The 23943-nt window shown below is 38.0% G+C and overlaps 1 protein-coding gene across 1 annotated transcript in view; it reads right to left on the bottom strand.

Annotated features, from left to right (window-relative positions):
- The window catches only part of NF1 (neurofibromin 1), a 261002-nt gene that overhangs the window by 125921 nt on the left and 111138 nt on the right, over positions 1 to 23943 (bottom strand). Inside the window, exons 17-30 of the mRNA XM_080825306.1 lie at positions 23703 to 23864; positions 22501 to 22750; positions 21894 to 21967; positions 21547 to 21630; positions 14224 to 14664; positions 13695 to 13834; positions 13337 to 13459; positions 12798 to 12881; positions 12046 to 12162; positions 11285 to 11466; positions 10955 to 11166; positions 9970 to 10131; positions 9732 to 9835; positions 5161 to 5296 (exon numbers count right to left, since the gene is read on the bottom strand). Coding sequence (XP_080681432.1) covers positions 5161 to 5296; positions 9732 to 9835; positions 9970 to 10131; positions 10955 to 11166; positions 11285 to 11466; positions 12046 to 12162; positions 12798 to 12881; positions 13337 to 13459; positions 13695 to 13834; positions 14224 to 14664; positions 21547 to 21630; positions 21894 to 21967; positions 22501 to 22750; positions 23703 to 23864 — 2271 coding nt within the window. The remainder of the gene's footprint in view (positions 1 to 5160; positions 5297 to 9731; positions 9836 to 9969; positions 10132 to 10954; positions 11167 to 11284; positions 11467 to 12045; positions 12163 to 12797; positions 12882 to 13336; positions 13460 to 13694; positions 13835 to 14223; positions 14665 to 21546; positions 21631 to 21893; positions 21968 to 22500; positions 22751 to 23702; positions 23865 to 23943) is intronic.

Genomic DNA, 23943 nt, shown 5'->3' with positions numbered 1-23943 from the left:
CTTGGGTGGAATGGATGGGAAATTTTTATTTCTCCATTAAGTATTTTCCTAAGAACTTAAAAAGTGCCAAGCCTTGTTCCTTTTACCTTTTCAGAATCATGGTCTCAAACTGGACTCCAAGTCTGCTGATGATACAAAAAAATTTTTTTTTTCCTTTAGGATGACAACCACTCGAAGAATTTCTACTAAAATCTACTAAGTCATGTAAACCAGGCAGTCAGTAGCTATTCCCTTTTAAGTCAAGTCAAAGCCACTGCCACTTCCGAAATCCACTTGACCACCTTCCTCCAATTTCCTCTGCCTCCAACCTTCACCTCTGATCTCTTTTTCCATGAGTTTTGTTTTTTTCTTTTTAAGATTCCACATATAATTGAAATCATACAGTATGTCTCTGACTTTTTTCACTGTGCATAATACCTTCAAGGGCCATGTACATGATCACAAATGGTAAGAAATTTCCTCATTTTGTATGGCTGACTTTTTTCACTTTGCATAATACCTTCAAGGGCCATGTACATGATCACTAATGGTAAGAAATTTTGTATGGCTGATTAATATTCCATTGTGCATACACCCACAATTCTTTTGATTCATTCATCTGTTGATGGACACTTGGGTTGTTTCCATGTCTTGGCTATTCTAAGTAATGCGGCTATGAACACGGGGATGCAAATATCTTTTCGAGTTACTATTTTCATTTCAGTATGTCCTCAGAACTGGAACTGCTGAATGATATGGTAGTTCTATTTTTAATTTTTTGAGGATTTTTCCATACTGTTTTCCATATTAGCTATACCAACTTACAACCGCAACAAAATGCACAAGGGTTCCATTTTTCTCTATGCATGTCAGCATTTGTTATCTCTAGTTTTCTGGATGATGGCCATTCTAACTCAGGTATGAGGTGCTACCTCACTGTGGTTTCTAAGTTGCATTTCCCTAATGACTAGTGATGCTGAGCATCTTTCCATCTATCTCTTGGCCTTTCATCTAACTTCTTCAGAAAAAGGTCTATTGGCAAGTGTCCACTTTCTAAGTTGAGGTGGGTTTTTGTGGGGTTTTTTTTTTTTGGTATTGAACACTTCCCCACTCCATAGGTTGTCTTTTCACTGTGTTAACGGTGGGCTTGCTGTGCAGAAGCTTTCTAGTTTAATGTAGCCCCACTGGTTTATTTTTGAGTTTGTTGTGCTGTAGGTGTCACCTCCAAAAAATCACTACCAAGACCCATGACAAGAAGCTTTATTCCTATGTTTTCTTCTAGTAGTTTCATGGTTTCGGTTCCAAGTCTTACATTTAAATCTTTAATCCATTTTGAGTTAATCTGTGTGAGGATGTAAAATGGCTCCAGTTTCATTCTTTCACATATGAATATTCAGTGATCCCAGCTCCATTTATTGAAAAGACTGTCTTTTTTCCATTGAGTATTCTTGGCTCGCTTGTCAAATATTAGTTGAACTATATATGCTTGGCTTTACTTCTGGGCTCGATTCTGTTCCACTGGCCAATCTGTCTGTTTTTATGCCAATACATACTGTTCTGATGACTATAGCTTTAAATCAGAAGTGTGGTGCCTCTTTCTTTCTTTTCACTCAGGACTGCTTTGGCTATTTGGGGTCTTTTGTGGTGCCATACAAATTTTAGGAGTATTTTTTTCTATTTCTGTCAAAAATGCCATTGGAGACTTGATAGCGATTGCACTGAATCTACAGATGGCTTTTGGTAAAAGCGTTCATATTTAAACAATTAATCCTTCCAATCCATGAACACAGGATATCTTTCCCATTTATCTGTATCTTCAATTTTTTTCATCAATGTCATAGTTCCCAGCACAGAGATCTTTCACCTCCTCACATTTATTCCTATTGTTTTGATGCTACTGTAAATGGGATCGGTTTTTTTAAATAAATTTCATTGTTAGCGTACAGAAATACTACTGGGTTTTGTATGTTAATTATGTATACTGTAACTTTACTAAGTTCACTGATTAGCTCTGTTTTTTGGTTGTCGTTGGTATTTCCTATATACAAAATTATGTCATCTGCAAGTAGAGACAATTTTACCTTTTCCTTTCCAATTCTGATACTTTTTATTTTTCTTACCTGATTGCTCTAGGTAGCACTTTCAGTATCATGCTGAATAGGAGCAATAAGAGTAGACACCCTTGTTTTGTTCCTCAACTTGAGGGAACGCTTTCAACCTTTCACCACTGAGTACATTAGTTGTGTGGTTGTCATTTATGGCCTTTATTATGTTGACATACATTCCTTCTATGCCTAACTTATTAAAGAGTTTTTATCATGAATGGATGTTAAATTCTGTCAAACACTTTTTCTGCACTTATTGAGATGACTGGATGATTCTTTTCTTTCATTGTATTAATGTGATGTATCACATTAATTGAATTGCATATATTCAACTGCCTTTGCATCCAAGGATAAATCCCACTTGACCACTGTATCATCATTTTAATATGCTGCTGAATTCAATTTGTTAGTAATTTATTGAGAATTTTTGCAGCTATACTCATCAGTGATATCAAATGGACTGTAGTTTTCTTTTCTAGCAGTGTCCTTTTCTGGTTTTGGTATCAGGGTAATGCTGGCTTCATAAAATAAACTTAAAGTGTTCACTCCTCTTCAGCTTTTTCTAAGAGTTTGAAAAGGATTGGTGTTCATTCTTCTGTAAATGTTTGGTAAAATCACCAGTGAAACCAGCTGATCCTGGGCTTTTCTTTGTTGGGAGAATTTTATAGTAATTGGTCTATTCAGAGTTTCTACTTCTTCCTCAATATTGGTGAGTTGTATGTTTCTAAGAATTTTTCCATTTCTTCTAGGCTGTCCAGTTTGTTGACATACAGTTGTTCACAGTAGCCTCTTAGAATCATATCAATTTCTTTGGTATCAGTTGTGGTATCTCCTTTTTCATTTCTGATTTTATTAATTTCAGTCCTTCCTCTCTTTTCCTTGGTTAGTCTAGCTGAAGGTTTGTCAATTTTATCTTTTCAAAGAACCAACTCTTAGTTTGGTTATTCTTTTCTACTGTTGTTATGTAGTTATTACTATTTATTTCTGCTCTTATATTTATTATTTCCTTTCTTCTGCTAACTTTGAACTCAGTTTGTTCTTTCTCCAATTCCTTAAGGCAGAGAGTGAAGTTGCTTATTTAAGGGATCTTTCCTGATTCTTAACAGAGGTGTTTATTGGGATGAACTTCCCTCTTTGACTGCTTTTTACTGCATCCCACATGTTCTGGTATATTGTGTTCCCATTTTCACTTATCTCAAGAAACTTTTTTATTCCTCCTTTAAGTTCTTCCTTGATCCATTAATTGTTCAGTGTAGTATTTAATTTCCATGCATTCACCTATTTTCCAGTTTTTGTCATGTAACTGAGTTCTAGCTTCATGACATTGTGGTCAGAGAAGATACTTGGTATAATTTCAATCTTGAATCTGCTAAGACTTGTTGTGTGGCTTAACATACGGTCTATCCTAGAAAGTGTTCCATGTATGCTTGAAAAGAATGTATATTCCGCTGTTGTTAGAATGTTTGATGTATGTCTATTAGGTCCATTTGGCCCATAAATGTTGTTCAAATCTGCTGTTTCCTTATTCTCTGTCTGGATGATCTATCCATTGTTGAGAGTGGGATATTAAATCCCCAGCCAACTGGGGATTTAATTGTATTAAATGTATTATTATTCATTTCTCCTTTTAGGTCTGTTAGTTTTTGCTTTATATTTAGGTGCTCCAATGTTGGGCACATAAATACTTATAAACTATTATATCTTCTGGATGTATTAACCCCTTTTTATCATTACATAATGACCTTCTTTGTCTCTTTTTACTGTTTTTAGTTTAACATTTATCTGGTCTGAAATGAGTATAGCCACCCCTGCCTTTTTTGTTTTGTTTTGTTTTTGGGTTACCATTTGCTTGAAATGACTTTTTCCATCCTTTCACTCTCAGTCTATGTGTGTCTTTAGGGCAAATAGGAATCTCTTGTAGGCAGCATATTGTTGGATCTTGTTTTTTTATCCATTCAGCCACTCTATGTCATTCAATTGGGAAAATGTAATCCACTTACGCTTAAAGTAATTATTGACGGGAAAGGACTTACTATTGCCATTTTGTTAACTGTTTTCTGGTTGTGAGCTTGTTTTTGTTTTGTTTTTAATAGATACAGCAGAAACATCTTTATAAATAGCAATGGGGGAATAATTCACACAGAGCGGCCTGAAACAGCTTTTTAAAATGGTGATTTCACTGATCTTGCTAATGTCTCTAAGCAACTGAAGCCCTGTGCTAAAAAACAAAGGGCTGGGGATGACTCTGCAAAGAAAAAGACACAAAGGCAAGGGATTTGGTAAATGCATAAATTCTTTCCCCTGTACCCACCCGTCCCAAACTCCAGACCACTAATGTTTCTTCCAGAATCACAATTTAAACAGGTTAATATAGATCTGTACTAATCTCCCCTGGAATGATTAAATCATCCCTGAAACTACATATACAATTCAGAAACACAGAGAAAGCCATAAAAAGAACACAGACCTAATATCCTCAATATGTAGGGGATGACTGTGGACATCTGAACTCAGAAGCATTACTTGCAGTGCTAGTGTTAAAGAGTGTAATAATTTAATCTGAATGATGATGCAATATATTTTGTAAGTATAAAATAAACAGATTAGTTTGTTCTAGGAAAACCTGACAAGAACATATTATATCTTTAAGAAGACATCAAAATTATAGATCAAACATCTCAACCATATAAAAAGCAAGAAGTAGACCTGACTCACATGTGAAAAACCCTGTGAGTAATTTAGACAAAGGATAACCAAAAAATTCCATAATATAGCTCATTTCAACCATGTCTATTAAAACCAACAGATTCTGTGCATTTTAAACTTGCTCCCAATGCAAGGAAAATTATTTTTAGTCCCCCCTTAAAATACTCCAAACTGTCTCCTAAGCAATATTTAAGTTTTTTCAAAGCCAATTCTGACAATTCTTAATGTATTAGTCATCCACATCGACTCAGTATTTTCAACCACCCACCTTCAGCCGCTAAATCCCTCTTTAGTAAAGCATTCTTTTTACTTCGACTTTAGATTAATAACGGTACTCTCTAGCCTTAAGCACTTATGCACTGAAGCATACCTGGTATAGACAGTGGCACACACTTCGAAGCTGAGGGGGGAATTCTGAGGAGGAACTGATGATAGCATGGAAGAACTTTTCAGTCATCTGAAGAAGGTTCCGTTGATTTTCCTCAAGGCTCTCTGACTGTTCTAACCTACAAAAAAGAGAGAGAGAGAAGGTAAAATCCATTTACAATAAACAAATAAAAGTACTCTTTAAAAGAGACTTTCAGCCAAATGCAATGCTGAACTTTGCTGGGATCTTGATTTGAATTTAAAAAAAAAAAAAAACGGTAAAAGGGCAATACTGAGAACTGTGTATAAGAATTCTTACTCCCTTATATTCTCAGAAATATAGTATATACTCAGCTTAGTGCCATCTTCTCCACTCTGGGTATGTCTGCCTACAAAAAAAATGTATTCTGGCTTGCTCTCCACTTCTTTGGTAAAAAGCTTCTCTGTGAGGCAAGTCCGTAGTTATCCAGCTGTGCAAGGGATAGGGTAGATGAGTCTAATTCAAGGTGATGTATTAGCAAGTCTATTTGTCCACAGGATCAAAAGCCACATACTCTAAAAACTGTTATCAGATATAAAGGTGAGGGGCACCTGGGGGGCTTAGATGGTTAAGCGTCTACCCTCAGCTCAGGTCATGATCCCAGAATCCTGGTATCGAGCCCCGAGTCGGGCTCCCTGCTCAGTGGAGAGCCTGTTTTTCTCCTCTCTCTCTTTCCCTCTACTCTTCCTACCCCCCACACCCCCCCAACCCCGCTCATGTTTTCTCTCGCTATCTCAAAAAAATAAATAAAATCTTAAGAAAGAAAGAGAGGAGGAAGAAAGAAAGGTGACAGCTGATTCCTGAGAGCTTCCCTCCCAGCCCTCCTCCTTCCACACTTAGTTTTGAACTAGTGCAGGGAAGAGGAATATTATTTATTAGGCATCTCCAACCCCAACGAACCATCTGTCAAACCACTTTAAAAATATACAACATGTGCATATTTTACTGGACCTAATGTACAAAGAACACATGAAAGAATGATAGGTAATAAAGAATTATAGTTAGATAACTCTGTACTTTATCTTGTAGTCAACAGGGAACAATAGATGTTCTAAGAAAGGGAGCAACAAAAAAATTCAGGTTTCATAAAAATTCCTATACAAATGACCTGAAAAATGAAAAAAACAATGTTTGGGCAATAATGGGTGAGTTACAGCAAAAGTCAATGGGATCACCATTTACAATTGTACCAAAATGAATAAAATACCCATGAAAATACTTAACCAAAGTGGTGAAAGACCTCTATAAGGTCGTTCTTAAAATTTTAAGACACTGAAGAAAGAAACTGAGGACAACACAAACTAAAGAAAGACACACCATGTTCATGGATTAAAATGTGTATACTACCCAAAGCAATCTACAGATTCAAGGCAATTCCTGTCAAAATATCAAGTGTTTTTTACCAAACGGAATAAATCTAAAATTTGTATAGAACCACAAAGGACTTTAGTATATGTGCTGCTGAAGTGAGCACTAGAACCACAAAGGACTTCAAAGAGACAAAGCAATCTCAAGAGAGAAGAAAAGGCTAGAGGTATCATCACAATCCCAGATGCAACAAAACTACAGAATCAAAACAGTATGATACTGGCACAATAACAGTCACATAGATCAATGGAACAGAAAAAAGAGCCCAGAAATAAACCTATGCCTGTACTGTCAATTAATCTGTGACAAAACAGGCAAGAATACACAATGAAGAAAACACAGTCTTCTGAATAAATGTTATTGAGCAACTGGACAGCTACGTGCAAGAAGAGAATGAAACTGGAGCACTTTCTTATAGCATATGTAAAAACAAACTCCAAATAGCTTAAACACCTAAATATGAGACCTAAAACCATAAAAGTCCTAAAAGAAAACACAGGCAGTGATCTCTTGGATATCGGTCTTACCAACGTATTTATGGATATGTCTCCGCAGGCAAGGGAAACAAAAGCAAAAATAAATTATCGGGACAACACCAAAATAAAAAGCTTTTGCACAGCAAAGAAACCATCAATAAAATGAAATAGCAATACTGAAATAACAATACTGAATGGGAGAAGATAATCTGCAAATCATATATAACTGGTAAAGGATTAATATCCAAAATATATAAGAAACTCACACAACTCAGTACCAAAATACCCAAATAATCTGATTAAAAAAATGGAAGGCGGGGGGAAGGAGGGGAGGAGTGCCTGGGTGGCTTAGTTGGTTAAGAGTCTGCCGTTAGCTCAGGTCATGACCTTAGGGTCCTGGGATTGAGCCCTGCATCGGGCTCCCTGCTGAGCAGGAAGCCTGCTTCTCCCTCTCCCACTCCCCCCGCTTGTGTTCCCTCTCTTGCTGTCTGTCAAATAACTAAATAAAATCTTTAAAAAAGGGGCGCCTGGGTGGCTCAGTGGGTTAAAGCCTCTGTCTTCAGCTCAGGTCATGATCCCAGGGTCCTGGGATCGAGCCCCGCATTGGGCTCTCTGCTAAGCAAGGAGTCTGCTTCCTCCTCTTTCTCTCTCTGCCTGCCTCTCTGCCTACTTGTGATCTCTCTGTCAAATAAATAAATAAAATCTTAAAAAAAAAATCTTAAAAAAAAATTACAAGTAGAAATACCGTATGACACAGTAATTCCATTACTTTGTATTTACCCAAAGAAAATGAAAACACTAATTGAAAAGATGCACGCACCCCTATGTTTACTGCAGCACTGTTTATAACAGCCAACTCAACAGAAGTCACTGAAGTGCCCATTGAAAGACGAACAGATAAAGAAGATGTGTTACACACACACACACACACACACACACACACACACACGTGCAGGAATATTACTCAGCCATTAAAAAAGAATGAAATCTTGCCATTTGCAACAACATGGATGGACCTAGAAGTTACTATGCTAAGTGAGATAAGTCAGAGAAAGGCAAATACTGTGGGACTTCACTTATATGTGGAATCCAAAAAACAAAACAGGAGCACCAGGGTGGTGCAGTCGGTTAAGGATTGACTCTTGGTTTTGGCTCAGGTTGTGATCTCAGGGTCATGAGATTGAGCCCAGTGTCAGGCTTGCGCTCAGCCCACAGAGTCTGCGTCAGATTCCCTCTCCCTCCCCTTTTCCCCTCCTGGTCGTGCGCTTGCTCTCTCTCTCTCTCTCAAATAAATAAATCTTAAAAAACAAAATAAATAAACAAACAAAAAACCACACTTTTAAATACAGAGAACAAACTGGTAGTTGCCAGAGGAGAGGGGGCTGATGGGATGCGTGATATAGGTGAAGGGGATTAAGTGGTACAAACTTCCAATTATAAAATAAGTAAGTCAAAGAGATGAAATTGAAAAGTACAGCATAGGGGATATAGTTGATGTTATAACAACGTTGCAAGGTGACAGATGGTTGACTGTCAATATACACAATTGTCAAACCAAAATACTGTATACCTGAAACTAACATAACATTGTGTATCAATTATAATTCAGTAATTTTTAAAACCTGATTTTAAAAACAAAGTCAATAAGATCAATTCAGTACTGACTAAAAAGATAATGATACAGCCAAACTATGAAATATTATATAGCAGGTAAAAAGAATGAGAGTAATCTTTCCATACTGACATAGAAAGATCTACAATATAGAGAGCTAAGTTAAAATTAAGTTGCAAAACCAGGTATTTCTTCAAAGGCTACAAACATCGTGGTTCGAAGGGGCACATGCACCCCAATGTTTACAGCAGTGAAGTCCTCAACTGCCAAAATAGGGGAAGAGCCCAGATGTCAATGACAGATGAATGGATACAGAAGATGTGGTGTGTACAAACACACACACACAGGAATATTATTCAGCCATCAAAAAGAATGAAATCTTGCCATCTGCAGCGATATGGCTAGAATTGCAGTACTATGCTAACCAAAATAAGTCAGTCAGAGAAAGACAAACACCATATAATTTCACTCATGCAGAATTTAAGAAACAAAACAGATGAACATAGGGGAAGGGAAGGAAAAGTAAAATAAGACGAAAACAGAGAGGGAGGCAAATCATAAGAGATTATTAACTACAGGAAATAAACTGAGGGCTGCTGGAGGGGAGGTGGGGGAGAGATGGAGAAACTGGCTGATGGTATAAAGGAGGGTACGTGATGTAATGAGCACTGAGTGTTGTATACAACTGATGAATCATTAAATTTTCCTCTGAATCTAATAATATACTATATGTTAATTAAATTGAATTTAAGTAATAAAAGTTGCAAAACCATGTATACAAGGTTTCCATTTATATTACTCACATTGTACGTATAGTCTCTACAACTAGATTTATGTATATGTATATGCAAATGCACTGAAAAAGGGCAAAGAACAGACTAAACTAGTAACAGAGCTATATCTCCAGAGGTGGTTATCAAAGATACCTATAAATTTTTTAAGAAAAATGTATTTGTGTGTAATTTTTATAATTAAAGGCTAATTTTAAGAATCAAGGGGAGAAATTGTGAAGGCCTGTTCTCATGTACGGTAAGGTAATAGAAAAGTGGAGTCAAGTTATAGATGGGAGGATGACATACCTGGTAGGATCCACTTCAAAGCTAACATGCTGCCAATCAGAGGATGTAATCACAATTCGTAATAACGGATCCAGGAGTTTTTGTAGGTAGGTAGCACCATATACCTAAAGAAATATAAAAGTAGGAATTTATTATGCCTTCTCCAAATGTCTTGCATTAAAGACATTCTGTTCTGTACGTTCTGCACATTATCAATTTGGCATACCTTGGCACAAAAAAAAGATAAATGGATACAAACCTTGAAACAGAAGGTCATTATTTTACTGGCTAAGCTGTTTCCTCGGAAAAGAGTCTGCATGGAATCTGCCAATTCTACTTCCTTAGAAAACATGTTCCAGAGCAGTTGGTAGAGTAAATGCCGAGAATCAAATAGAGTCACTAGAACTCGAGCTAGTTCATCCTGAGAACGAAACAAAATTGTGTTAGTGTGAATAATTTCATTTTTTCTTCAGCAGGAGACTGAAAGGTAAATCCAAAGCTATCAACCACCTACTAAACCCAGTTCAATGATGACTAATCAATTTTTCCCCTAGTATTTATCTGTGCATATTTGTCTATGATAGATGACTATTTCTTCATGCCTACAGCAGCTGTTAATTCTTTTTCTAAAATCAATTTATTTCCTTAAGCAATATCTATACCCAGCGTGGGTCTCAAACTCACAACCCTGAGATCAAGAGTTGCACACTCTTCTGAATGGGCCACCATGCGCCTCAGCAGCTGTTAATTCTGAGGATTAACTGGTTAAAAGTAAAAGAGGCCTAGGCTTCACCAGGAGAAGAAAAAAAAATCCAGGATTCAGTTTGAATTATGACAAAATCAAAGAGAGCAGAAATAGAACACAGTGGCAAAGAGTTTAGTTTGATATGCCCAGATCATTTTCTTAGGAAATCAACAAGCAGGAGTTAAGACTTTGGTGACCACAGGACCTCAATTCTCTGCTCATCTGGTCAGGGAAATTCAGTACACAATGGGCTCAGCAGAGAAACAACAAAAACGGAAAGACTACAGGATTTGCAGGAAGGATCCTCATAGTTCAGGTAAGATTACTACTGAGGCTCCAGCTACTTTCCCAACAGCTGAAAACCACTCGAATAATCTCTGAAGTTTCTTTCAGCTCTAAAGTTTTAGCAATTCATGCAGTAAGCATTCCTGGAATGAATAAATTCAGAAGCATCTGCTATGTGGCAGGTCCTGGTTCTGCACTTCCTCATCGAACTCACCCACTGAGAACACGGAACCACATTGGCCAGCGCCATGGCTATTGGGAGCTCTCCCTGGTCTCCCATCATCGTGACCAACTCCACCAGCCTCTCAAACCGGTCAGCCAGCACCGTTTCTGCAAGGGTGTCAAATTCTGTGCCTTGCTGGAGGATTTTTGTCAGAACTTCCATAAATGTAGCTCTTGTCTGAAGATCTTTGTGGTAACCTAAACCTGATATGGACAAATAGATGCGAATTTACTAACATGGCCTGCTGAAGTAATTTTGCTTGTCTTACATGCCAGTTCTCTAGGTTTTCAGTTTCTACATGAAGCCTTCATTTTATCTCACCTATGGAGTGCATGAGGCCGCTGTCCACATTAGCGTTGAGTAAGTTTGACATCGCAAGGACTGTACAGTGCCTCAGTGATGCCAGCCTCCGAGACATGCCACGTTTCCTGCCACCTGTTTGTGCATTTTCATCTTCAACTTCACTGCAGTCATTCAAAAGGTTCATGAACAATGTGAAATACCTGAGAAATATAAAGACTGACTCTTAACACACTGAAGGCCACTTCAAACAGAAGACTAATCAGATATTCTGGAATCATGATATGTGTATCCCGTGAGTGGTCTCGGGTATCTGTTTCTCTCTAGTCCTGGCGTAATCATCCAGTGTGACTCATTATGAAGTGTGCTGTGCTTAATATGATTTTATCCTGACGAAGCCAGTACATATTTCATAACATGGGCACAAAACAGATGCAATCTTTCCTGGTCAATGCATCACTTTTAGTGTTTACCGTATAAAACAAGTGGTCCAAATAGTTTAGAGAACGTTATTTTAAATGACTTAATGAGGTGATCTGGGTTTTATTGCCAATAATTCACTGCTTGGATTATTTCTTTAAAAACACAAAACACAGTTGTTTTGTTAACCCAGTCCTATCATAGGGCGTGCCTGTATTTTATAGGCAGCTGCCGATGGCCATAATACCAAAATAATGAGGTCCATTTTCTAAATATAATCATCTGCCACTTTGGTTAGATTTTGTTTTGTTGTGTGTGGGCTTTGTTTTTTTGCTTTGCCTTTTTTGGGGACTGAAATTTACTTAAGAAATAACTGCGATTTGGCTTCCATCAATTCCACACCATCTCCTTCCTCCGGCTGCAGCGGAAGACCAGCCAGGAGTGAAACTACTGCTTCCATGCTCGCCTGGTCCAAGTCTCTGAAGAAAGAAAATTTAGGGACCACATAAATCTTGCAGGTTCTTCCACTTCACCTTTCTGTCAAATAAACACCTTCCTAAGAGAACTTCAGGAATTCAGGAACAATCTATTTAACTATTTATTAGGATAACCTAAATAATTTGAGATAACATGCACACCCAGAATGCAAAAACCATTCAAGGGAGGGAGAAGGTGATAGTATCTTTCATAAAACCAAGCCCCATGAAAGAAATATATGTGAATGATTATTTTCTGATACGTGGCAATAAGTATTTACCATTAGAGCAAATGCAGGGAATTACTTTTTAGAAAGAATTGAGCCAATCAAGTTTCTTAAATATTACCTTTATCAAATTATAAAATAAAAACAATCGAAGGCGTTATACATTTTATTCTCCAACAACCAGACTATCCTTCTTAAATAAACAACACTAACTTTCCAAGTAAACTGACTTTACTGAAAGTCTTTCAGTTAAAAATAGGAGGTAAAGATTAGTATGTATAGTTCAAATGCAAAAGCAAGATACCCCAAAAACACGTATTATAATAGCTATGAAGTATCAACACCCCCAAACAGACCTGCTAATACTTAATTAAAAGTCATTCTCTCTTTTGCGTTTGTTGTTGTTTTTACCTTGTAAGACATTTTACATCATCATCTGCTGCTTGGTTTGATGTTCCCATAACCCAGTCTGTCAGGTATTCTACCATTTTATTCCTACAGAATGCCAGGGAAAAGGAAAACAGCAACAATTTTTTTAAGTCACACATACACCTTCAGTAATACAAATTTTTTTAATAGTGTGAATACTTTGCCAAATCACTCAGGTGATATGACAGTTTCATAAAAGAGATACCGCTACTTCAACCCTAACAGTCAGAAGGGCACTAACAGGCAACTGACACTGGTTCCACTGATTCTGGTTCCCTTAGCCAGGGTACCAGACTGGAAACAGAATCAAATTCTTAGCTCAAGTATAATTTAGAAAAAGGGAGCACTGCCATGGGCATGAAGCTCTGGGAAACTTGAAAATACAGGAAGAGAAAAATAAAAACGTAAAACGCTATTTTTCCATCCCCCCCTGTCCCATGATAATTGAGTGCCTACTATTTTTGTGTACTTCATTTACTATAGAATTTACAAGACCCCACTTTGCTCTTTTGAGAACTCACCTAAATTTCATCTCTTGACAAAATGAGAGGTCATCTCTCCTTGCCATCATTACCTCGACTAACTGACACAGTTTCGTTTTTATTTGAATTGCATGGACCATATTCCCAAGCACACGAACATATCTATTTAGACACAGAAACATTTGGGGGAAAAAATATCAAATATAAACAAAAGAGAAGGTTTTCTAAATGCTTTACTCTCTAAGTAAAATGATTAAGCATAACTACAAAAACTGCAGTATTTTAATTTTATATGAGTACATGTATGTCCAATTTGGTTGCAATAAAGAATGGCAAATTATTCTCTAATAACTACTAATACCGATGTGTTTCTGCTACATTGCAGTAGAATCCTTACCTGACTAGATTTAACATCATTGTTTCAATGCTAGCTTGCCCCAGATGTTCCGAGCTGCCTTCAGTATGGTTATCTAGTAAGTTCTTCATTATAGCTATGGTTTGCTCCACAAATTGAGTATTGGTATCAGTCAATAAAACCTATATAAAGAACAAAATACATTTGGCATCAAGGCACAGAAGACAGACCACAGAGAGATGAAACTGCCCTGACCCAGAAGTCATACACACAGAGAAATGCACCCACAGGCATGTATTCAAATAGGCACACAGACATAACGGAACACTCATACCCACACCCAAGACATTCATAAGCCCTGGCACACCTACACACTAGAGTTCCCAAAAACCAAAACTGATCCCTACATTAGATGATTCTTTTTTCTGCAATTTTTTGCCTGTTTTTAAAAAACTGTGAGTGATGTTCATGCCAGTATCGAATTAAATAATCAAAAAGATAAAGGTTTCATTATCAAACAAGTCACTCTATTTATAGGAAAGGGGGGAAAATAAAGCAGAGAACACTTTACCTGTCCTTGGGAGTCAAAAAACTTGCTGATGGTATTCTTCAGTTTGTTAAACAGCATTGGATAAAGAGCAGGATTCAATTCAAGACCCACCAGATCCTTAACATTGGTCCGTATCTGAAGTCCCACTTTCTCATGGTTACACACCATTAAGGATAAGAGTCGATCCATAAATTTGCTGACAGGTGTATCAGCATTTCCCTCTGAAGACATCACTGAAATCATGGAACCCTTGCGTTCACTGACTGGGCCCATGGGTGGGCTATAGGTTGCCAGGCCAGAATTGCTTTTCTGCTGCAGGCACACTCCCCCAAGGGCACAAAGGAAGCCAGTCATGTTGATCCATTCCTGTAGGGAGTCCGTGTCTGACAAATCTATGGAACCTCCTCCACTCACATGAGACATTCGCCTCTTAACAATGGTCTTGTGAAGGCTTTCAGCAGCCTAAACACAAAATTTTTATGGAAAGCATGAATTCAACTTCAATTGGTTGAGAGACTTGACAAAATTACTTTTTATCCAACATTTCTTCCATGACAAAGAACATTTTTTACATTTAAAAGACCCAAATCTCCACCATTTCTAGTCACATCAAGGTATCTTAGTGCCCGAGGCCAGACGAGCCTTACAGAAAGGAGGTAGTGATGGACACACACGCAATGTCAGGCACAGAAGGTGGCTATGGACTGCCGCTCAGAAAGGACCATACACTCCAATTATTTGCTTAGATCAATTCCTGGACAGAGATGCAATGTCTAAGCTGCTTCAAGGAATTACAAGCACTTGGAAATTTTCAACCAAGTAGTGTGTACACTTATTAGTGATGGCCCAAGTTCAAGAGCTCTGGGACTAGCTTTGCAAATACTGATCTATTATTCACACAGATTCTGTGTGGCAAGAGGAGAATAATCAAGCAAAAGAACCACTGAACAGAAAGAGGCTGTAATGAAGGAAGTACAGAAAGACAAGAAATAGAAAAAAATCAAACTCTGCAATAATCTGACTGAGAAGGACTCTTCAAAGAATTCTGATCCCGTTAGTTTACAGAGCACAAGTGAGAAAGAAAAACCCTTGCTATGTGTGGCAGATTTTTCAAATTCAATTCTCCTTATACATTGCTTACAAGCTAATACTCAGCCTATTACCGAGGACATATCGACCCAAGAAAGCAACATATTAAGGGTGTTCTGTAATATAAATGATGTAGAAGTACTGCTATATTTGCTTCCTTACGTATGTTTGGTTTTGGGGGGGGAAGCCTTTCTCTCATGAAGGACTGCTTTGAATACAGAACTCCTGAAACCACCATTTCTTATGGCACATGCATTTATTACAGTTGTAGCCAATATCAGAATACAGCTACTCTTCCTTCTGTTGTGCTGCACATTAACCTTTTCAGGATCGAAATTATGCATATTTACACAGGTTCTCTGAACAAAAGTAAGGACAGAACGCAGCCTGCAACGTGGTGACTTACTGCGGAGCACAGTGAAAGAACCGCTGGATACAACACTCCACTTTAACAAAGAAAGCCTAGATCTTGCATTTCAGTATTTTGTGTCACCTACTTTGTGAGGCTGGCTGGTGAAGTCAGGTAACGATCAACTTCACACCTTCAATGACTTGTGCAACAAGGAGCCATCGGTATCGGGCACAGAAATATCCCCTGCAAAAGAACTTGCAGGCTGGCTTATAAGCTCCAGTGTGGTAGAGCATATGTTTGGACCAAATTTACATACTGAGATTATTAAACAGTGCCAAGCAATCCTCAATTTTTTTAGCTGCAGAAGGGCAACTGAGTACTCGGTATATTGACTGCATGCGGGTTGCAGCAGTGCTGAAACACTGTAATCAGTATAGCTGGGACTTCTTTCCTTTACTTGTTAAGAATTTGGATCTGGTACCACTTAGACATCTCTTTAATCAAGTTTCAACTCCTAAGCCAAGTGTTCACACTGAACAAACACGGTACTTGGCATCAATGTTAATTAAAGCATTATTTTAAAAAGGCATTATGGGATAATGCCATAGCAGCCAAGGCTCAGCTATCTAAACAGAGTTCTTCTGCATCTTTATTAAATACTGAATTAAATAAGAGGAAGAAGAGCTCAGAAGAGCAGCTCCATCACCTTAGTCATCTGCAGCTGGTCCTTAAAGTACTGGTAACAGTGACACCCAGCAAAGTTGAGGCAGTGACAATGAAATGGACGAACAACTTATTAACAGACTCAAACATGTGCAACGGTGACTTTCAGATCCAGAGGAATCCCTGCAGGAAAGTTCTGGTGAAACTGCCAGCGGTGGTAAAGATGAAAGCAGTGCTCTTGGTAGCAGTAGTGGGCACAACGATGGATCCAGCAATGAGGTGAACTCTAGCCACACCAGCCGGTCAGCTGGGAGCCCTAGCGGTGAGGTACGGTCAGAAGATACTGCAAAGGGCAACTGTCTCAGGTCCCCTCCCTCTTCGGGAGCTTTGTACTATATTAAACTTTGCTTTACTAGCACTCCAAAAAAAAAAAAAAAAGACGACGACGATGACGACAACTGCAATATTAAAGCCCTTAATGAAGATGAAGATGACAATAATGGTCATCATCCTCCTAAAGGTATAGAACTTCAGAAGAGAAAGTTAGAAAATCAAGCAGGCATTTGCTTATGGGATTCCCAAGGCCCATCAGAAAAAAAAAAAAGGGGACAAGCAAAAGAATAGGAAGGAACCTGGTTTTCAACACTGAATCAATGCCATCAGCAGATAATCAAATACAAATGCTAGATGCTTGTTCATACTCTCCAGACCCAGAGCATATTTCAGGGGAATAAACACTGCTCATCTAGTACAAGCATGTCAAGAATCTTGTATCACACGCACTGGCAACTTTCTGGGGGACACTACTGGGAATGAATCCATTAACTGCCTACAGTGTATTGGTCCTGGTATCACCACCACCACCATCACTGCCACCAGGATGGGCATATTGTTGATGATACACTGATGCAGTTGATGTCAGTTACAGCAGCTCCTAGATCAGTGCAAAATCAGAAAAAACATGGCTGGTTTTGATGAAGAATCTGGGTGTGAAGAGCAGCTAGTTCAGATGAATTCACATGCAGAACCTACATCTTTTCTCCAACAACATCTTCCTAATTTAGCATCCCCCTTACATCTTAGTGCAGTTCATAAACATCAGTTCAGTAAGTAATGCTCTAATAGACGTTAAGTTGGATAATGTTTGCAAGAAAGGAAACACTCTGTGGGATACAGTTCAAGATATGATTCAATCTTTCCGAAGGACTGAAAAATGAAGCAGAGAAATTTCTCTATTCCTTAGTATGTTGGTTTACAGACAGATTCAAATGAGAGTCACTGAAGGCTGCCTTGAAAATTTACACAGGTCAAGAGGAATTTTTTACATGGTAGTCAAAATTCATTTCATATATTCTTATTGCTTAGGTGTGGTGAATTCACAGCCTTTAATGTACTATTATCAACATATGTTTTATTAACTGTTGTTTTCAAAGTAGGTTTGAAGACTTCTCTCTCACAGGGTCGTATTTATTACTCAGCCTCACTTTATTCAGCACTTTCTGTCACTCTTGATTAGATTTCCTCCAAAAGAAGCATAATACTTATTCTCTTCTTACCTCTGGGAACATAGTAGTGATTACTGTTTTCAAATTACAGCTAAATGTTCTTGAACTGTGTCACATTATATATTAAAAAAGGCTAACTAAGTTCAACTTAAGCTGAAATAGAAACATTTTGGTAATGGCATTCTTCCTGCGTCTGAGTGGATCTTGTGTGTCTTGACTTCAGCAGTAGATAAAGAATTAGGTTAGTGTTCTTCTCTAGTTTGAATTCTGCTATTTATTTATATACTTCTTAATGGGGTTCAAATGAACTACAAACTTCTTGCTTTTTGGGTGTGTTCCACTGGTATATTTTTACATTTCCCTTGATAATGTTCCATTTTCTGGCACAGTGAATTCAGTTATTAGTGGACTATGTTATGTTATAGTAATATAATGTTTTCAGCTTATCTCTGCCCAGGCCTCATATTAATGTCTAATTTTACTGAATAGTTAAGTACTTCAAAATATTGTTTTTTACCTAACTGAATTAGTAAAAGTATATGCAATATTTTACTCTCTGCTCTTGGTCTTTAAAGGGCTCCAATATGACAATCACAATAGACAAACTGTTCAGGTAGGAATAAGAAAGCACTAACAGATCTCTGTTAGTGAATCCATTGGCACATACTCTTTAAAAGGAAAGCTTTTTTTTTTTTGTTTCAAGTTTTTATTTAATTCCAGTTAGTTAACAGAAGCTGTCATATTAGTTTCAGTTAAAGGAATGCTTTTTTTTTTTTTTTTAAGATTTTATTTATTTGTTTGACAGAGATCACAAGTAGGCAGAGAGGCAGGCGGGTGGGGGGGGGGGGAGGCAGGCTCCCTGCCGAGCAGAGAGCCCGACATGGGACTCGATCCCAGGACCCCGGGATCACGACCTGAGCCGAAGGCAAAGGTTTCAACCCACTGAGCCACCCAGGCGCTCCTAAAGGAATGCTTTTAATGGCTGGATGACATTTTATCATTTACAGAACTGCTATAGCAGTTGATTTAAAAATATTGTCTTTTGAAAATCTTTGTGAAACCACAGTCTTTTTGTGAAAAACCAGTCTTTTCAAGCAGTTGTTGTCTCAGTTTATATATCCTATATGTGTATCTGCAAACACTATTACCTAGCAATTCCACTGTGAAGTGTGTACTTTACAGAAAAACACCTAGATGGTCATCAAAAGACACATTCAAGAACATTCATAGCAGAAATCCTCAAAATAACTAAAATTCTTTGTATAGCTATCTAATGCCCAAAGAGAGCAGAAAGGAAAATTACATGGTGGACTACATGTTGAATGAAACACCTAGAGCAGTAACAGTGAATGAGCAACAGTGGTATGGAAGAGTGTGCATGAGTCTCACAATATTGAGTCAAAGAAGCCAGATATAAGATAACTGTGTCTCTTGCACTCAATTTATATCAAGTTTACAAACACGAAAACTATTGTATTTAGTAGTAGTCAGCATAATGGTTACTCTTGGGTTGCTAGTTATTAGAAGAGGGGCACAATGAAGGTTTCCATGTGCTGGTAATGATCTATTCCTTTTTATTTTCTTTTAAAGATTTTATTTACTTATTTGACAGAGAAAGAGAAAGAGAGCACACATGAGCAGGGAGAAGGGCAGAAGGAGAGGGAGAGGCAGGATCCCCGCTGAGCAGGGAGCCCAATTTGAGGCTCAATCCCAGGAAGTTGGGATCATGACCTGAGGTGAAGGCAGACGCTAAATCAACTGAGGCACCCAAGGTACCCCAGTGTTGATTTATTTCTTGATGTGGGTGCTGGTTGCACAGGTATGTTCACCCCCTACTATTGTGAACTGTCACTTAGATTTATACAAGTTTTTATATGTATGTTATATTCCAGTAAAAAAATAAAGTCCAAACCCAAGATTACCATGTACGTTTTTTAAGAGCCACTAATATATTTTTTGTCATAGATTAATATACCAACCCAGAATATCAAACTTCTTTTAAAATGCTTTGACTCACATGAACAAACCTTGCAAACACTATGCCAAGTGAAAAAAAAGTCGTATTAGGTGAAATGCCCAGAACAGGCAAATCTACAAAAAGCAGACGGGTGGTTCCCTAGGGTCAGGGGGCAGGGGGTGGGGGGGTGGGGAGGGAGATTAGGGAATGATAGCTCATGGGTATGGGGTTTTTTTAAACTAGGGTGATGGTTGTACAACTTCGTGAATATACTTTGTTTTTGTCTTGCTTCATGGTCCATGATGCCAGCTGAGGTTGTTGGTATCAGTACAATGCAACCAAGCTAGCAGGTTGGGACAAGATTTTTCTGCCGTTCTTCTAGATTTTGAGTTGTAAATCAAATCTAGGACTGATCACTCCACACTTGTTTAACACCTGCCTGTGAGGTTCACAACAAATCTTCCCAGCTCTGTGATCATCAATGACTTCAAATTCACCATGTAATCATGCTTCATCATCACAGTCAGAAACCAGATGATGACTGTGGAACATTGCCTAATGAGAACCTGAGTCTGCCTCTCTTTTCAGCACTATCGATGCTCTTGAAATCATCTGCCAGGATGTTCACGTATACCATTAAAGCAGCACAGAAAGGTGGCAGAAAGTAACAGTACATTTTAAATAGGTGAACTGAATGGTATGTAAATTATATCTCAATAAAACAGTTATCCACCCCCCAAAAAAAGCTTTCATCCTAAGGCCACATGTCCTCTCCAAATGACATTAGGTACATATTTTTGCTTTACAAAAACATAACTTTTTTTTCCTTGTTCTAATTAAGCATGACAAGAAAAAAGCAATGGGAGGGTAACCAGTTTTTCTGAAACACCTAATTATAATGAGAGGAATAGGGATGCCTGGATGATTCAGTCGGTTAAGGGATCTGCCTTTGGCTCAGGTCATGATCCTTGGGTTCTGGGACTGACTCCCAAATTGGGTTCTCTGTTCAGCAGGGAGCCTGCTTCTTCCTCTGCCTGCCACTCCTCCTGCTTGTGCTCTTTCTTTCTCTCTCTCTGACAAATAAATAAAATCTTTTAAAAAATAAAATAAAATAATGAGAGCAATATATGGCCATTACAAATCAATTATACACAAATACCAATTAATTATTAATTTCTGGGGTAACAGATGAAAATAGTTGAATGGAATGTCCAAATTTTTAAATTTCACTTAACCTATGGATTCAATCTTCTGCCCACCAGATCCTTTAATTAGAATACCTAATAAAATAATAAAAATGTATTGTTCGAATTTTAATTTATTTTCTCTACCTTTGTCATCCCTTTCCTGAAAATTCTATGAACTACTTGGATGGAGAAAGAGAAGGAAAAAGGGTAAAGGAACGGTCTCTACCATAAATCATCTCTAGCTCGTGCTGGCCAGTATTTCTGCAAAAATGGCAATATCTGTGCTGTCCAGTACAGTAGCAAATTGCCACATGTGGCTAAGGAGTCCTTGAAATATAGCTACTGTATGACTGAGAAACTTTATTTTAACTGTATTTAATTTTAATGAATTTAAATTTCCAATCAAATTTAAATAGCCACATGTGACTAGTGGCTACCATAACGGTGTTGTTTTAGATGAACCACAACTACATAACAGTCTTACGACAACTAGACACACAATACACTAACAGTGACCCAAAAGATTATTGAAGTGAAATACATATGTCTAACAGATCGATTAAAAGACAAAAATCAACTTTACAAACTCACCTGGCCATCTTCCATTTTAGCTTTCGGGTAGTTGAGGATTAGTTTTGTAGCTTGTTCCCACTTTGCATGCGTATCTTCCCAAGCCTAAAATGAAGGCAATTACCACTGAAAACAACTCTAAACCTAGAACTAAAAATTAATCAGCAGGTAGATGTTATATATATACATATATACGTATATATGTATGTATAGTATACAAACTTGGTACATATTTTAACATCCTACTTGTAATAGGTACATATCTTAGGTATGCTTCAAAAGCTATTCTGGTCACACACACATGACATGAGGCTTCTACATTTGAGGGTGGGGGCCTGGGAGGGCTGTTTCTGTTGCTAAGAGCATACCTCAGTGTTTCCTGCAGTGGGATGCTCAATGCGCCTTAGTAGTGCCATCACTCTTTTCTGAAGTGCTGCTCTTCCTAAGCAAAGACAACAGCAAATCAACTTATTGCACTTACAGCCCTGCTTGCCAAGGGAGCACCCCGCAAGCCCAACCCATAAGGCAGAGGAGGAGGAGGGGAATGAATGCTTCCAATGATAAAGATGAACACTTCCTTTTGTCAGCTTCACAGGAAAGGTAATTAACTTGGACTCTACAATGTCCACCGCATAAAATAGCTATTCCCACCTATGTTTCCTCCAACTAAGTGCCAGTGTTTAAACTTCACTATATATAGTTCAGCCACCATAAATTATAAAATTTGTAACTGACAGCAATTTACACTGCCAGTTTTTAAACAAATGTACTGCATATTAAAACCTCAGTGAGAAGTCAACAATTTATTTCAAATGCTATTTACTTTCACCCTATCTTGTGTAGAAAAGGATTTCAGGTTAGCTATTTGAATGAACCTGTAAGTTTACAAAGTAGTTCCTACATTCCTAGCACAATCAGATCTCTTACGATTCAAGGCAAACAGAGTGGGGGGCAGGGAACATTATCCACATTTACCTGTTGACATCATATTGCTGACAGAGGCAAATTCCATAAATGTGTTATAGTTGGGCAAGAAGTTGTGCACCGACACCTCGTCCACCCCACATCGGATATCCGCTTCCTCGCAAAGGTGGCGGAAACAGGACATGGCCACCAGAACAGCTTCAGTGTCAGGGCTCCACAGGAACATGTACAGGGCCACTTCGAGTTTAGTCTGAGCCTGTCGGCAGATTGGCGGGGTGCCGCTGCACCCTGCTGCACTATCCTGGGATGGTGGGGATGGGAGGCATTATGTTGGCAACCTAGGCAATTTTATTTACAAAATCCAACAATGCAACGCACTGTGTACCATGTATGCCTGCATACAATACCCCACAAAAGCTTTCCTGCAATCATGACAGCAATTTTTAAATCCCTAAATATCTTGTATGAATGAGAGATGAGATTATTTGGACAAACATCTCGATATTATCTGCCCAATTTCAAATCAAATAGGTATTATCCTATTCCAGATTCTAGGAATGCAGATTAAGCCAACACAAACACAAGTAAAGCACCCACAGCATAACTCTAATGAATGAAAAATGCAACGCACTTCCAACTCAATTATAAATGACAAAGGAAATAATAAGAAATTCTATCTACCTACTGGAGGGAAGAAATAAAGTACACTGGAACAAGGACTAAAACGAGGGCACAAACAAGAACTAAATATTGTTGTGGAAGGTATACTTGATTCTGGATTACACATTCCCAAAAGAAATCCTCATTTACAAAATGAATATAAATTCCACCGTTAACACAGACAGTAGTAAACCCTGTACTGCTTAATTGCTATTTTGTCCTCAACAGAAGGTTATACTGAAAATTAGGGATAAAAAAGCTTTGGCTTTCAAGTCTAACAATATAATGCCATTGGTAAGGTGGACCAGCAAAATCTTCCATGGAATATCAATATAATCAAGATTCCTGCAGAGTGCACAACAGCAACGATCAGGAAAACTAACCTAACGACCCTACAACAAGGCTGTGAATGCATACTGCTGATCTTCCCATGAAAAAAGCAAACTAATATTCATCTCCACTGATAAGGATTGAAGAATGTACTCTTTAGATTGAGAGCTGCACACTAAATGCCAGAAATAAGTGTTTTTAACAGTAAAGATACCATTTAAAAAAAAAAAAAAAAGGTTTGGTCTACGAAAGAAGCTGCTTACCATGGATGAATTTCCTTTTCCCTTCCGAAGAGAGGCTCCAGGAGTACAAGAAGGTAGTAATTCTTCATGATTCATGGACATCTGACTAGTAGTTCCACTGGAAGGAACATCACATCCTACCCCATAAAGGAAGAGAAAGTGACAGGAACTTCTATCTGCCTGCTAAAAAGAAAAAAATAAGTAAGCCTTTCTGAAGCACTGATAACCAAGAAAAATAAACACATAACACGAGCTGTCTTCC

Source organism: Martes martes (assembly GCF_963455335.1).
Source record: "Martes martes genome assembly, chromosome: 16".
In the NCBI taxonomy this organism is placed as follows: Eukaryota; Metazoa; Chordata; class Mammalia; order Carnivora; family Mustelidae; genus Martes; species Martes martes.
The sequence above is the reverse complement of the archived record's forward strand: the minus strand, read 5'-3'. Positions and strand labels throughout refer to the sequence as shown.